This window comes from Atta colombica, unplaced genomic scaffold (assembly GCF_001594045.1).
Source record: "Atta colombica isolate Treedump-2 unplaced genomic scaffold, Acol1.0 scaffold30, whole genome shotgun sequence".
Lineage (NCBI taxonomy): Eukaryota > Metazoa > Arthropoda > Insecta > Hymenoptera > Formicidae > Atta > Atta colombica.
In genome coordinates, this window is record NW_017259404.1 from 1,241,021 (window position 1) to 1,256,801 (window position 15,781).

The following is a 15,781-nucleotide window of genomic DNA, read 5'->3' on the forward strand; positions in this document are numbered from 1 at the left end:
ATATTGAAAATCCCATTCAAAGATATGTGGAACGGTCAAATTGATGCGATAGTTGAGGAACTGTTTATATTAGTAGTGCCTACAAGTCAAGTTTCGTACAATGAAGATAAAGAAACGAAAACACAATTGGAAGCGAAACGAGCGGAACTCGCGAGAGTGGAAAAAAGGAAACAATTAGCAGAGATAAAATGTAATTAGATATTTATATTTTTTAAATAAATTAGTAAAAAGAAGTCTAGAATTTTGTGATCGTATGATAATAAAATTATAAAAATAAAATTTTTATAATTATTTATTCAATTTAATATTGCTTCTTAATTTATTTTAAATATTTGTAATTTTTATAAAAATTATCTGAGTTATAGAAATATATATATGTGTGTGTGCAAAGATGTATGTCCAATATTTAATTTTAATTTTAATTTTTTTAAATAAGGTTTAAAAATTTTTTAACTCGTACAGCGCAAGAAAAACTGGACGACTCGATGGTCGAGAAGTTAGTCGCTCGCATGATCAAGAATATTCATGTGGAGATCAAGAGAATTCATGTGCGGTACGAAGACCACGTTACCTTCAAAGATCATCCGTTTTCCTTTGGCTTTACGCTAAATACCTTCGTCCTTGAGAGTTGTACAGACTCCTGGGAGACCACTGGCAATTTGAAGGACATGTATGTCATTCCACAAATCTTCAAATTGTGCAATCTGGATGGATTGGCTGCCTATCTCAATACAAGCGTGGAGCAATACAGCAAGAGCTCGCAGTCCTTGTATACCAATCTCTTTTGTAGCGGTATTGCAACTATGGACTATACTCCAATAGGCTACCAATATTTATTAGGACCAATCAATGTCAAGTCTAAACTCAGGCTTAATCCCAAGCCCGAGTCTGACGGTAGTAATTATACCATCCCGAAGGTAATTTATCAATCTGGCAAGGAAAGATTCCACTATATCAGTTTATTAAAATAAGTGAATTTTATGAATTTTTTTTTTTAAACTATTGATATCTGGGTAAACTTTTTTAAGGATGTAAAAAGACATTCTTATTATATGAAAAATTTGTATATAATAGAATTTAAAAAAAAACAGCCTTTTTTATAATTATGTCAACCATTTTCCACTTCAAAATAAATTCTTTTTTAATTAGATAGTTTATTGATACTATTTCCATTTCTAAAAAAAATATGAAGATTGTTCAGTTAGTTTTTAAGTTATTCTGTACGTTGGACATAGTTAACATTATTATTTTTTGTATTCAAAGAATCTCTTTATATTCTAAAAAAGTTTATTCAAACCATCAATGGAAATCAATCTGATCAATATATAATTCATTTGACATTCGCAATATTATCATATCTCCTGATAATTTTCTAAAAAAAAATGATTAAAAAGTATTTATTTTTAGAACGGTTGCACTCTTTTTTAAATTATTTACTCCTTACAGTTGAGAGCTTTTCAAATTAGATTGAATCATTTTATATTTTGCTTTTCTTTTCACAGGTATGGTTGGATCTAGAGATGCAAAAATTACGGATTGGTTTAACGAAGCGTCAGTATCAGACCTTGGTACGGTTGGGAGAGGGTTTGGATCAGGCACAGAAAGCCGCACCATATCGAAAATATCGACCGAATTTGAAATTATATCGCGGTCACTACAAGGAATGGTGGCGTTTCGCATATACCTGCATCCTTGAGGAAACCGTGCGACGGTGTCATCGCAATTGGAACTGGGATCATATGAAGCTTCATCGCGATACTTGCCGCGCCTATGCCAAGGTCTATCAGATTAAACTGACAACGAAGAAACTAGCAAAAGAGATCGAGGAACGGTTGACAAACTATGAAAGGAAACTAGACATCTTCAACTTGGTGATTATCCGACAGCAGATCGAGATGGAAGTTGAGAGACTGGCAGAGCGGGAGAAGACTCTGAAAGCGAATCGAGGTTGGTTCGGTTTCCTGTGGACCAATTCGCAGGTCGAGGAGACGAAGGAGCTCAACTCTGCTGCAGCCATTATGCGCAGGTTTATTGCTAAACATTTTAATAAACCAAATTTTCAGAAAATTTTGGCATACTTTTAGAGATTTTTATATACTTCAACTATCCTGTAAAATTTGTCTTTAACGAATTGTGAGATCGACGTATATTAAATTCAAAGTAATTTTATCTGGCTTGTATTAACAATAATAAAATAAGATAATAGACAAAAGGATGTCAGTTTTTTTAAATAATAACTATATTTGTGTTAGTAAATATATTTTGCGATCATTTATTGGCGTATTCTCGTCTTAGCTTATTATTATTTTTAACGAACATAACACGTTTAGCATATTAATAATGATGATATTATGATACGTTTAATATATTAATAATGATGATATGATTAGGTTCGAAGAAGCGATGACACCACAGGAGAAGGAGAAACTCTATCGGGCGATTGACTATCAGGAGAACTCCGCGCCCACGCATTATCCAGAAACATATGAGATGATCGACACACATTTCCTTTTACATGGTCTGCAAATTTCTCTACTGGACACGGACAAGGAGCATTCGTGTGTCTTAGACCTGCAGCTACATGGCGTACGAGCTGGCTTCAAGTCACGACCATCCGCGAACGCGATCCTTATCACTGCTTCTATTAGCGACATGAAATTACTGGGCGCAACACAAAATGGTCGGGTGCCCTCGCTCTTCATCCCAGAACATGGTAGCTCTGACTGCGCATTGCTGTCGGTCTCTTACGAGAAGAATCCGCTCGATAGGCTGTGCGGTGATCGTGTAGTCGTCAAGTCCCGATCTGTCGACATCATTTATGACGCGCAAACTATTAAAGAGCTAGTCGACATGTTTAAGGTATTCTTTTTAATCTTCGAATACACAATGCATTCGCAGAAAATAGAAGAACTTTTTAAACACTAACTAAAATTTTTCTTGAATTTATCTTATAATTTTTTTCTTATTTTTTGCAATCTATTCATTTAATATAGATGAATATTTTCCAGGTGCAAGACTCTTCCACGCTGAGTCAGCTGCAAACAGCCGCGGCAGAACAATTGGAAGGCCTGAAGGAAATGTCGGCACTCGGATTGGAATATGCTATAGAAAAGCATTCGATATTGGACATACAAGTGGATATGCAGGCATCACAACTTATCATACCGCACGGAGGTCTCTATGAAGACTCGAAAGCATTGATTGTTGTAAACTTAGGCAGTCTAAAGATGCATTCTTTGGAAAAGGGCAAGAGTGACTTGGCTGGGGTTAGCGTTAGACAGTTGGTTAGCATGGGCAAGAGCGAGGAGGAAGTATTGTTGCATCTAAGAGAGCACAGCTATGAAAAATTTGTTTTGAAGATAGTTAACTTTCAGGTAATAATAGTTTAATTTAATAGTCTAATTTACAATTTTAGTAGTTATACTATTGTAAATTAATGAATAATATACGGAAAGATGAAAAATGGAAGTCAAATATTACATAAAAAATTGATAAATATTATATAAATAAATACATTTGTGTTAGATCTATGTATTATATACAGGTGTCATCCTGTATAATAAATTAATTAATAAACAATAAAAGATATGCAGAGTGATAAGAATAAATAAATAATAGTTAATAGATAAAACTTCTGAAAATAATTTCTAATTCAAAATTATATTATTTTGTATATAATATTATTTTTTATAATAATAGTTATTTTCTTAAAATTTATTGCATTAGATATTGGTTTCGCTACCGAATGAAGAATGGCGATCAGCCTTGGCAAATACCGAGAGTTCTCTGACGTTACTCCATCCAACTACATTGGAAATTCAATTCCACAAGTGCCTAGTGACGGACGATCCTTTGTTGCCGAAATTACGGCTCCTCGGTCACCTACCTTCAGTTACAGTGAACATATCGGATGTTCGATTGCTTCAGGCGCTCTCAATCGCGCAGAGCATTTCTCAGGAGGAAAAACCTGGAGAGTTGCAGCGTACCTCTCTCTCCAAGTCCATTTCGCAGTTATCACTGAAGGAACTGGGCACTACAATATCCAACATCGCTGACAAAAGAAAGCAGCAACAAGCAACAGCCACTGCACCAATAAAGCAGACCACTGACTTGGAAATGAAATTCGAAATGAAGGAGTTTACACTGTCGGTTTCCAGACAACGAGATAATGTCACGGTACCCTCGGAATTTATCAGGTTTGAAACGATGCTTCGTTTTATTTTAATTATCTTATATTGAAATTTTTTATTGACACCTGATGAAAATTTTTCTGAGAATTGTTTATATAATTTGTCATAATTTTTATATAAATTTTAGAAACTTTTCAGAATAATTTTATAACTTTTTTCTGAGAAAATTCTCAGATTTTTTTATATAAATTGAAATAGTTTTCAAAATGAATTTACATCTTTTAAAAATTTTTTCACCGAAGTAAATTCTGACATTTCCAAGAGATTCCTCGTTCTATAATCGTTTGATGAAATCTTATAAAATCTGAAAAAATTAAGTTTAAAATATATTTCAGAAATCGTAGAAATTTTAGAATGAGAAATCTTAGAATATATCAGAATTATCATGTATATAAAAAATTTTCACATATATAAAAAATTTTTTAAGAAAAACTGTAGGCTGACTTTCTTATAGATGACTAGTAGTTGACTTTCTCCTTATTTCTAAAAAGTGTTCTAAATGTATGAAAATTTTATATATAGATAAATAATTTAAAATGCATAATGTAAATGATTCAAATAATTAATTAATTAAATATATATTAAGAAGGGCTACAAACCAAGTGAAAACACTAAAATGTAAGTGCTAAGCAAAATATATATTAGCGCTAAAACAAATTAAAATAAAAATAAATAGAAATGAATGTATAATAAATGGCATTTTGACTCTGATCGGATCATTAAAATATTAGATCATTAAAATATTCGTGTAAAAACTTTCAATAAATTAATAGTATAAACATATTTGAAATAGCAACGGCCTATAACTAAAAATTACAAACTATGAAAATAAAAACTTTTTTAATTGTACTAACTTCAGCTGGATATACAAAAAGGTAATAAAATAACCTACTGTGGTTATCGCAACAGTAATAAAAATATTGCTATTCAATAGAGATCTTTAATTGTGCGCAAGATAATACAGAGAAATCTCGCAATACATTAGTTAATATATTAAGTTCATGTTGATGAAAAATAGCTAAAAAAATAATAAAACAGTCTATCAAAATATAAATACAAAGAATCAATAATATATCAATAAAAAAAATAACATCAATAAAATAAGGAACATTCGTTAATAAAAGGCTCATAAAAAAGGAAATCGTAGTACAAATACTTTCAAAATATTTTCAATGCTAAGTTAATAACATCAGTCAGAATGTGAAAAAATATAATATCGGTTGTAAAAATTGAGATTCAAAAAGCAATCAGTCTGTTAAAATAATATAAAGTATGAAAAAATATTCGTTGATAAAGAAGAGCTCATATAAAAAAGGAAAAAAATAAATACCTTAAAATAAATACCTTAAAATATATTAGTTCCAATGTTAAATAAAATTATATCAGTCAGAATATAAAAATATCGATAGAACAAAAGGTTTAAAACTCGAAATACAAACAGTGTACTGATATGTGTACAGCAATAAGATAAATAAGCAATTTGCAATAGAGCTTTCTTGACATCCAAACCTATAATGAGAAAAACTGACGAGAAGTACAAAGGCACAAAGAAGGAGATACAAAATAAAAGAGAAAGACAATTAAGAGGAAGGAAAAGAACAGAAAACTAAGAAGGAGAAAGAGGCTAAATAATAGGAAAATAAGAGAGAGATTTATGTAGAGATTCAGTATCGTTTTGTTTATTTACAGACTCTGTTTTTGCTTCTTTATATGAATCATCCGATATCAAGCATTTATTATAGAAAGATTCTCTATCAAGATTTCTCACTTTATCCCAATCAAATTCATTATTACTCCATTCGATGATTTGTAATGACTGATGGCGATCCCGTTTTTTTCCTTATATCAGATATATGTTCTTGCAGTCTGGTTTTTAGCTTTCTCTTGATTTGCTCAACGTAACTAGCATCACATAAGATATTGTGTATACGACTTTCTGATTAGAGAAAAAATCGAGCTGATTTTTACTTCTTTTTATATTGTTTTTTAGGGTATGGAAATGGAATAAGCCAAATTATAGTTAATTTTCCAAGCAACTGGCCTAAAGCTTTCAGAAATAGACTTGACGGGTAAAAAACTTTTTAGCACAAATATTCTTGTTAAGAATGTGAAAATTTTGTGTACTGCTGTTCCTATGAATATGATAATTCAATCTATTATTGAGTGGAGAAGATGAAATGAAGTGAATAACAATTTTGTAAAAATATATTGGTAATATCAATAAGATTTTTTTGCTAGAAAATAGGATGAGACAACAATATAACTCTGTCTATTGCACCTATGACAACAACCTCTTTTATAACATAATAAGTGAGAGTGGAAGTTAAGAAATCTTCTCGAGCAAATCGGTTTTTTATATCTATCAAAAATTATTGAGTTATTTTCAACAATGATAGTGATGTCTAAAAAATTCAATCTACCATTGGTCCCAATTTCCGTGATGAATTGTAATCTTTCTAAAGCAGAAGACTCAAGATCTTATAATACTATTTCAGGGTTATTACAAGGAACAATGGAAACATCAAAAATTTGTTTATAGAATACATTATTAAAAGAAAAAACAGTTAAATTCAAGACAAAGCGTATAGCTATAAGAAATTTGTCTAAAGGTGTAGTATTCATAGATATATGACTCTATCTTCTCACGATACTCTGAGATACCAATTCTATGGGAACATTTGTAAATAGCGAAATTATATCTAAAAATGCCAAAGTATAGTCAGGATCAAAAAACCTTCCGTTTAGCTTGTCCACCAAATGAAAGCTGTTTTTCACCTGGCCATGTCTTTCAGGAATATTATTATGGATAACATTATGTAGAAATAGGGAAAAATAGTAAAGAACTGTTTATCGAAGAAACAATAACCCTTAACGGATTACCAACTTATGAATTTTAGATAAGGCTTTACAGGCTTATGAATTTTAGGTAAGCCATAGGAGAATTGCCATTTGTAATCAATAATCTTTGATATACTGAGTCTTCTATATAGTCTTTGTTTTTCCAATATAATACGCAGATCGTTAGTCAATTTCTTAGTGGGATTCTTCTCTATTCTAAAATATGTGTATGTATATATCAATGTCTGAAAATATTTCTTCCATTTTTTGAACATAATCGGTTCTATCCAAAACTACGGTTACATTTCTCTTATCAGTACGTGTGACTAGCAAATTATTATTATCTTTAATAAATTCATTAGTAGATTCTAATCATGTTGATACCTGCTTATGTATCGAATTATAAGAAGGAAATTGTTAAGAAAATCTATTAAGAATTGAAACTGAATTGTTTTTGATGAAATTAACAATATTCTTAGGACGATTATAAATGTTATTTTCTACATTTTTTATGAACTCGATCACAGTTCTTTGTATGTTATATTTACTAATAAGTAGACCGAAACCTTCTCCAATTAATAATAGTTAAACGTCTCTGAGAATATTAACATCACTTAAATTAATGAACTAATATTATCATGAGTCCAGATAAGATGTTTCCCCAAAATTATTAGAAGAAATAAAACTTTTTTGAGTTTATTAGACGTGTCTAAAACTAGGATCGTTATAGTGTATTGAATTTGATAAATTTCAAATACCACACACGTATAAGAGATAGACTTAATCTGAGATTTTTTAGACATAATTTGTTTGCAACTATTGAATTTTTTAATTAATTTTAAAAGTTTGATTCGCAAAATAAAAGTTGTTAATTTTGTTATTATATTATATGTTAGATATATAAAGAAGCTGCATAACAGATTCAAGACATAATAAGTTCTTCTTATCAAGAATCAGATTAGAGATGTGAAATATACTAATTCTGATGGATTTTAGATGGTAATAAGCATCTCTAAGCTCCAAACGCAATATTGCTTTATCATTATTATTCTGTATTCTTGTCGCTTATAATAAAAAAAAGACCTTTTTATATATCTAGCTAAAGTCCAATTAAAAAAGTTTTTATTTTCATAGTTTGTAATTTTTAGTTATAACCGTTGCTATTTCAAATATGTTTATACTTATTAATTTATATTTATTAATTTATTGAAAGTTTTTACATGTCTAACATTGATAATGATCCAATCGAAGTCGAAACGCCGTTTGTTACATATTCATTTCTATTTATTTTTGTTTTAATTTTAGTTAATATTTTAGTAATATATTTCGCTTACTAATATATTTTGCTTAGCATTTACATTTTTATATTTTAATTTGATTTATAGCCTATATATTTACTTAATTTAATTTGTATGAAAATTCTGAGAAAAATTTTTAGCAAGGACTTTAATGAAATCTTTCTGAATTTATTCTCTTCAGATTCCAGGTGTTGCAGCTGGAGGCGGAAATGTTACAACGTACGTACGATCAAGAGGTGCAGTTGAGACTGGGTGGCGTGCAGATGCGGCAACTATACGAGGGTCAGGAGATCTTCATGGTCAATACACCGATGTCGGCCGGCGGAGACGAGTATTTGATCATCATGCGATATGTAAATGTAAACAAGCGCTCGCCGGAGTTTATTACGCGCCACGGTTCTGTCGTGAAATTGCTTCGACTGGAATTCACCTCACTGGACATATTGTTACATCAAGAAGCTCTTATCGAGCTGCTGCGATTTAGCACGTACATTCAGGACTCAATGAACTCACTCGAAGATATTCAGAAGAAAGAAACCAAACATTCTCGACCGATCCGTTTAACCTCTATTCAGGAAGAAACTTCTGGTTTTCTCAAAGAACAATTACAGAAACAAAGATTGAGACCCACCGGACGACGTAAAAAACAAACTGTTGAATTCATCGATCTAAAAGTAAATGCCAAGATTGGCTCGATTAATCTGAAGATTTCCAGCACCACCCGAGACATTACCGCGTTCTATATTGAAGGCATCAGCGCCAGTTTTCTCAGCAAGTCTTCGTATTTGCAAGTGAATGCTGATTTGACTTCTGTCAGTATTAAAGATCTGAATCCTGTTTCTATGTACAAGGATATAGTGACTGTGGAGGGTACTGAGTCTTTACAGGTAGGTGCTTTTATATTTATTTTACATTTTCAATTATTTCTTTAATCCTAATCGGCATTCGCGGCTCCAGTGAGCTTAGATATTTTTTTCAGAACTATATTGCGAAAAATTATTTGTAACAAATGTTTTTCAGAATCTCACAATTTTAAATTACATAATTTTATTTTGTAATCATTTTGGAAATGAAAAATGAAAAAAATCGATTAATTATATTAAACAAAAATACATTAATTTAAAGTAAATTAGATCCGCAAAATTAGAAAATTTTAGAGCTAATATAAATTGGGATTAAAAGTAATTGTCTGTGAAAATCTTTTATTTTCATATCAGATCCAAGTGGTAATGTATAACATCGAGGAATGGGAAAGAGACAAGAACAACATGTCTGTCAAGATATCGATGGGTTGCCATCGCATTGTCTTTTTGAATGCATTCGTCACCAGTGTTATGAATTTCCTAAACAATTTCCAAATGGCGCAGAAAGCTATCAAAGATGCATCGGCGGCGGCAGCAGAAGCTGCGAAGACTAACATTAAGGATGTCCAACAAAGTGCCTCACGCATCGAGCTAAATGTTAGGATTAATGCACCCATTGTATACGTGCCGATGAGCTCCAAGAACGAGCATAGCTTAATGCTAGACATGGGCAATCTTATGGTACAGAATGATAAGTTTATTCTGAATTGTAAATCAATTTAGTTCCAATTGAAGAATTTAGAAATTTTGTAGAATTAAATAGACACACGCGCGCGCGCGAATTACAGATCTATCATATTAATTTTATATGGAATCAATTTCGATAAATGATTACATTAGACTGATTTATAATGTTATTTTTATGAGACATATGTTATAATTATTGTGTGAACATAATAATTTTTTAACTAATGTTTCATATTTTAGAGTAAAAGATTATCATTTTTTTAATATTTGAGAAATAAAAAATATAAATTTAATTTAAATATAATTTATATAAAACTTATATAACTTATATAATTTACTTTAAATACGAAGTGCCACTACGGTCTGAATTAAGATGTTGAACTATTATATATAAATAAATTCATATAAATAAATTAATTTCAGAAATGCGTGCCGATAAATGCGTGCTGATAATTGCGTGCTGATATATCGGACTTTCGACGCAATCAATCTGAAATATTAATAATCCCCCCAAATTTCTCAAATTAATCTTAAAAAACTGTAATAAACTTATTGTGAAAAATATTTATTAATATTTCAGATTGCGTTGAAAGTCTGATAACCATATCAGCAATTATCATTTGTGAAATTAATTTATGTGAATATATATATAATAGTTTAACATCTTAACAGATTGTAGTGGCGCTTCGTATTTAAAGTAATTAACATAATATTTAACATAAATCTTGTTTCCAATCTTATTATAAATATAACTTATATACAAAAAAATAATAAATACGCCTCTATAAAATTCTATGGGAATAGATATATAACATCTTCAAAAAGCTGGATATAATGAACGAGGAAGTCGATGAATATCCCGTGGTTGATGAAATGAAAATCGAGTTGCAGAACTTGAAATTATCTCGAGTTCGACTGAACACAAAACAATTCATCAGCGAGAACGAGGTATTGCTGCTGGAACCAGTAACGTTTACGCTACTAATAAAACGAAATCTTTCTACCGCCTGGTTTACTTCTATTCCGGACATCGATATGTTTGGTAGATTGAACAAGATCAATCTACTGTTGAGTAAAGAGGATTACGTTACAGTTCTGAAAGTGCTGGAGCAGAATCTGGGCGAGACTTTTGAAGACTCCAAACCTGTGCAAGCTGTGCCATCCGCTGTGAAATCCGAATACAGTGGAGACCTTGAGGTGAATAATCATTGTGATAATATACAACAATTATAAAATTTTCAATTATTAAATTACACTGTGTGACAAAGTTTCTATTTCTCAACACTGAATGGTGATTCTCATATATTATTTTTAATAAAAGGTTTTATATCATTACATTAATTATTTTTTTGTATATTACAAAAATTAGTTAAATTTTTTATAATTATGTTACTGCATTATATAAAGAATTTAAAATAATGTTTCTAAAAATTAAAGAATGTAGAATTTTTTCGAAAGTATATTCTTTAGTATAAAAAAATTTTGCGAGAAACATCCCTTACTTGTTGAAAAACAGAAAAGTTGAAAATTTGTTGCACAGTGTTATTGACTAAATATATTTAACATTTGCTGTAAGATTCAACCGGTCTACAAGTACGAGATCGACGCATCGCGAGAAATACCATTGATTGAAACACAGGAACGACACGCTCACACATCCGTGAAGTTTGAGTTTATTATGGATAGTCTGGTGATCAATCTCTTCACCGGCGGTTCTAAGTTATTGCAGTCGCAGACGTCACCGATGCATCTGCCCGAGCATGGACTGGCTCGTTTCAGTCTCACACATTTTGCTCTGAAAGGCCGTGTATTTGCAGACGGTTTACTAGCTACATCGATTCTTCTAATGAATTGCACGCTAGATGACATGCGGCAGAGTCGAGAGGGCTCGCTGGTGCGAATCATGGAAAGGACCAGCAGCGTGCCATTGTCAAGGCCAAGTGAGGATCATCTCGAAGAACACGTCAAATATAATGCCAGGAGTATGTTGGACGTGACAGTGCGCCAAAGCCCGAACGACACGTTCGCCGACGTGCGAGTGTTCTCTTTCAGCATCATTGTCTCCCTCGATTATCTTATGAAAATCAAGGATTTTTTTGATGTGAATGAATTGAACAAGACGGCTGTTACTTCTTCTTCGAAAAATGAATTGATGGCACCAAAGAAAAAGCCGGCGCAGCAGCAATCGGCCGCCTCGACACTCAAAATGTTAACTGTGAATCTACACGTGGAAAAGCCAGATATTATCTTGCTCGAAGACATGGACGATATCAACTCGAATTGCATAGTACTGAATACAGAATTGTTGCTGAAGGTGCGTATTATGGGAGAGCATCAGGTGATCTCGGGTTCTATTAAAGATCTCTCGCTACTGGCGGGGATATATAATCCTGCGAAGAGGGCTGACTGGATCTATCAGGTATAGCACACATACACATAATATTCTATATATATTTACGTATATACATATTTATGTATGAAAAAGTTTAGCGGTAATTTAGAACGTGGATAAAAAATTATTTCAACAAGAAGTAAATATGTTTGGAAAAAAAATTCAGATAAAATAAAAAATTTTTATTTAAATTATAAGATTATGTTGTTAATATTAAATTGTTTTATATGTATACAACATTCAATTTTATTCAGAAAGTATAAATTTTCAATTCCAGTCACTTTTTATAGAGACACTTGTTATGATTAATTGACACTTTAATGATTAATTGAAATATATTAATTTAGATAGTTAAATCGTTATTGTCAAATAAATTTACAAAATTATTTAATCTTACATGTTTAATATTTATAAATAGATTCCCTTTAAATTATTATTGTTATTGTAAATCAAAGCCATCATAAAGTAACTCATCCTAATATTTATTTTATGTTAATTGTTATTATTGTTAATTATTATCATAGGTTTTGAGGCCATGCAGTATTAGTGTAGCCGGTTCTACGCCAGAGGGAAAAGGGCTCCATTTAGAAGTTCGTTGCACGGATATACACATGTCTGTTTCGCCAGGTAATTTACGAGTTTCATACTGATAGTACCTAATAAAATAAAATGTAACAATTTTCAGGTGTAATCGAAATATTGAATAAAGTCATTCACACGGTGACAAAGAAAGAGGAAGAGGACAAGGAAGTCGTTAAACCTGAGCCTAATTATGAAGGATTGTGGATTGTTACACCTTTTGAAGAGAATAATTATTGGTTTTTAAAGACAGGTTAATAAGAAGTTGATAATTCGATGATTATTCGTTATACAAAAAAAATCTTATTTTTATTTGTTAAATTGGATCAATTTATTTTAGAAGTTGCGATGGAAGCATTCGAAGAGTTTACGTATACAGATGACGAAGTTGCAGCACCTTATAAGCCCGAATTAGCTATTATCTCGGCGCCGACAATTTTGTTTACTCTGGAGGCGGGTGTCGGCAACAAAACTTTGCCAATGTTACTGCTTCATGTAGGTTTCCAAAGCAACATTAACGATTGGAGCACAAAATCTGTAAGTTGTTTACGAATCGTTTTTGTATTATTTTTTTTATTATTTATATTGAGGAATCAATTTTGATGAATTATTTTTTATTTTTGTGTAAGACTGTTTCTTGTAAGACTTTTTTATACTCAAAAAGAATAATTTTTGAAAATTTCACACCTTTTAATTTTTAGAATTTCCGCTTATTATTATCTAATATCCTTTATAACATCATTTTTTTATGTCTTTTCTCCATTCGTTATTTTTCTCAGAATTTGTGGATGATAGAACTTTTTTAACTTTATATTTTTTTCTAACAATTAAAAACATATAAGAATCACTATTCAGATGTAGAGAAATCTTGCTCCTTAATTATTTATCTTGTTCCTTATCATTATTATTATTCTCTTATGAGTATTATGGTTTACGTGACTTGTGTTCGCAGATGAGCATGGACTGCACGATGTCGGTGATAATGTCGTATTATAACAGTTGCCTTGCGTTGTGGGAACCATTGATCGAACCAACAGAAAGCTCCACTAACGGTAAACGCGTCTCAACGCCGTGGGAATTGAAAACGAAGGTAACTTTAGCATTCTTCCTATCACCTCTAATAAATATTTAGTTGATTGACGTCAATTTGTTTGTTAGGTTCAATTTAATGATATAATGCTAGACTCCAGAGGCGCTAGTGCAGTCAGCCCTACTTCGGAGAGCGAAGTCGAAGAATTACACCAGTCTACCAAGATGTCTATCGACATTACGTCTTTTGTAAGCAAAGTTTATCAGGATATAAATATCAAATTGATTATAGATGTGGATTATAGATATTTTTTGTGTTTCGTCTTAAATGATACAAAATTTTCTGTGAATTTTAATGAGATTTGTCGCAGCTAGCGCAATATTATTGGGAAATTATATGCCGAAAGAATGTAAGATCTCTCTTTTGTTTGGGATAGGATAATCTGGAGATAACTGTCACAAAGACCTGTTTAGATGTTCTAAAACAATTGGGTCAATCGTTTTCCTCGGCTATGGAGGCCAGCGGGAAGGGTCCTACCAGAAAAGTGGCGCCGTATGTGCTGAAAAATGAGACCGGTCTGGCGATAATACTCGATCTGGAGCACAGTTTCTTCAAGGTCATTATAATAAAGAATCTTACATTTTTATTCACTTGTTTACTCAATGTAATTTTATAAATTAACATTTGATTTGATGATAAAATGATAATTTTATTAATATAAAAGACAAATATAAAATATGCCTTTACAGATTTTTGATGATGGCTCGATAATAAAAGACCATAGCAACTCATATATGGAAGTAATTCTCGAAACTGGTGCATCGATACAGCTTGCATCTAAGACGTCCAAGCTACTTGACACGCGTCTGATTGAACAGTTGAAAGTGGAGACCGTGAAAGACAAAGAAGATAGTAAATTCTCCATATCTGTAAGTCATTATATAATCAGAATATAAAACTGTATTCATGATTCTTTGACGTATCTGGAGTCAATCTATTGATGAAAATGTAGAAAATAGTCGATGACAAGCGATTGAAAGTAACTTTCAGATTACAAATAATAAAAAACATTAAAAACATAATTAAAAAACATTAAACAGATCAACAATCTGTTTTTAATATATCATGATATGACTTGATGAGTTTTAAAGTAATAAAATAAATGTTAGATTATTTTATCATTATTAATATAATTAACATAGTAATTTATAATAGTTTAAAGGCATTCAAAGCAAATTGGCGATACCTGTGTTGAGAGCAGATAAGAGATTCTTCTCTTTAAAGCATCGAAAGGATGGTTCGGAAGAATGGGGTATTGTGTCAGATATTATTGTGGAAGAAGGTAGTACGATCGTCTCTCTGAGAAGCATTCTTCAGGTAAATAGAGGAGAACGAATCATATTTTATCAGTAATAATTAGCTCCTTGCATGTTATAGGTCCACAATCATTTCGCGCAGCCGATATCTGTTTATTACATGACGAGACGTGGAAACGAGGTGGAGTGCGTGGGCACAGTAGCACCGGATGAAAAACTTAATTTACCTCTAGATGCCGTGTATACCCCGACCAACATTTATTGGCTGTTTTTCAGCGTCAGCGGGTAAGTTCACATTGTTTTATGTTAGCAATATTATTTTCTTGATTATTTTCTTGATTATTGTTTAAAGCTATTTAACGTAATTATGAAAATGAAATAATAAAAAATAAAATAGTAAAAAAATTTTTAAACATATATGTACAATATATATATCGTAAATGTAGGTAATTTCGGACAGCGTAGATAGTAGGATGATTGAATTTAACAAAAGTACATGCTGTCCCAAATCATCTGCATTTGCAATACTCTTTCTTAAAAGTATAATATATAATACATTACAATTATAGATATATATTATAGATATAT

The 15,781-nt window shown here is 31.4% G+C and overlaps 1 protein-coding gene across 2 annotated transcripts in view; it reads left to right on the forward strand.

Moving 5' to 3' along the window:
• LOC108690242 (vacuolar protein sorting-associated protein 13C-like) overlaps positions 1–15,781 on the forward strand; it is a 25,406-nt gene that overhangs the window by 208 nt on the left and 9,417 nt on the right. For both annotated transcript variants that reach the window (XM_018197429.1, XM_018197430.1), the window contains exons 2-20: positions 1–190; positions 463–917; positions 1,503–2,026; positions 2,391–2,859; positions 3,009–3,374; positions 3,727–4,196; positions 8,508–9,213; positions 9,544–9,870; positions 10,681–11,073; positions 11,453–12,295; positions 12,793–12,895; positions 12,954–13,100; positions 13,188–13,384; positions 13,800–13,937; positions 14,006–14,125; positions 14,314–14,493; positions 14,627–14,806; positions 15,093–15,254; positions 15,315–15,478. The exon at positions 1–190 is cut by the window's left edge and continues 1 nt beyond it. In XM_018197429.1, coding sequence (XP_018052918.1) covers positions 25–190; positions 463–917; positions 1,503–2,026; positions 2,391–2,859; positions 3,009–3,374; positions 3,727–4,196; positions 8,508–9,213; positions 9,544–9,870; positions 10,681–11,073; positions 11,453–12,295; positions 12,793–12,895; positions 12,954–13,100; positions 13,188–13,384; positions 13,800–13,937; positions 14,006–14,125; positions 14,314–14,493; positions 14,627–14,806; positions 15,093–15,254; positions 15,315–15,478 — 6,110 coding nt within the window. In that variant the 5' untranslated portion in view covers positions 1–24. The remainder of the gene's footprint in view (positions 191–462; positions 918–1,502; positions 2,027–2,390; positions 2,860–3,008; positions 3,375–3,726; positions 4,197–8,507; positions 9,214–9,543; positions 9,871–10,680; positions 11,074–11,452; positions 12,296–12,792; positions 12,896–12,953; positions 13,101–13,187; positions 13,385–13,799; positions 13,938–14,005; positions 14,126–14,313; positions 14,494–14,626; positions 14,807–15,092; positions 15,255–15,314; positions 15,479–15,781) is intronic.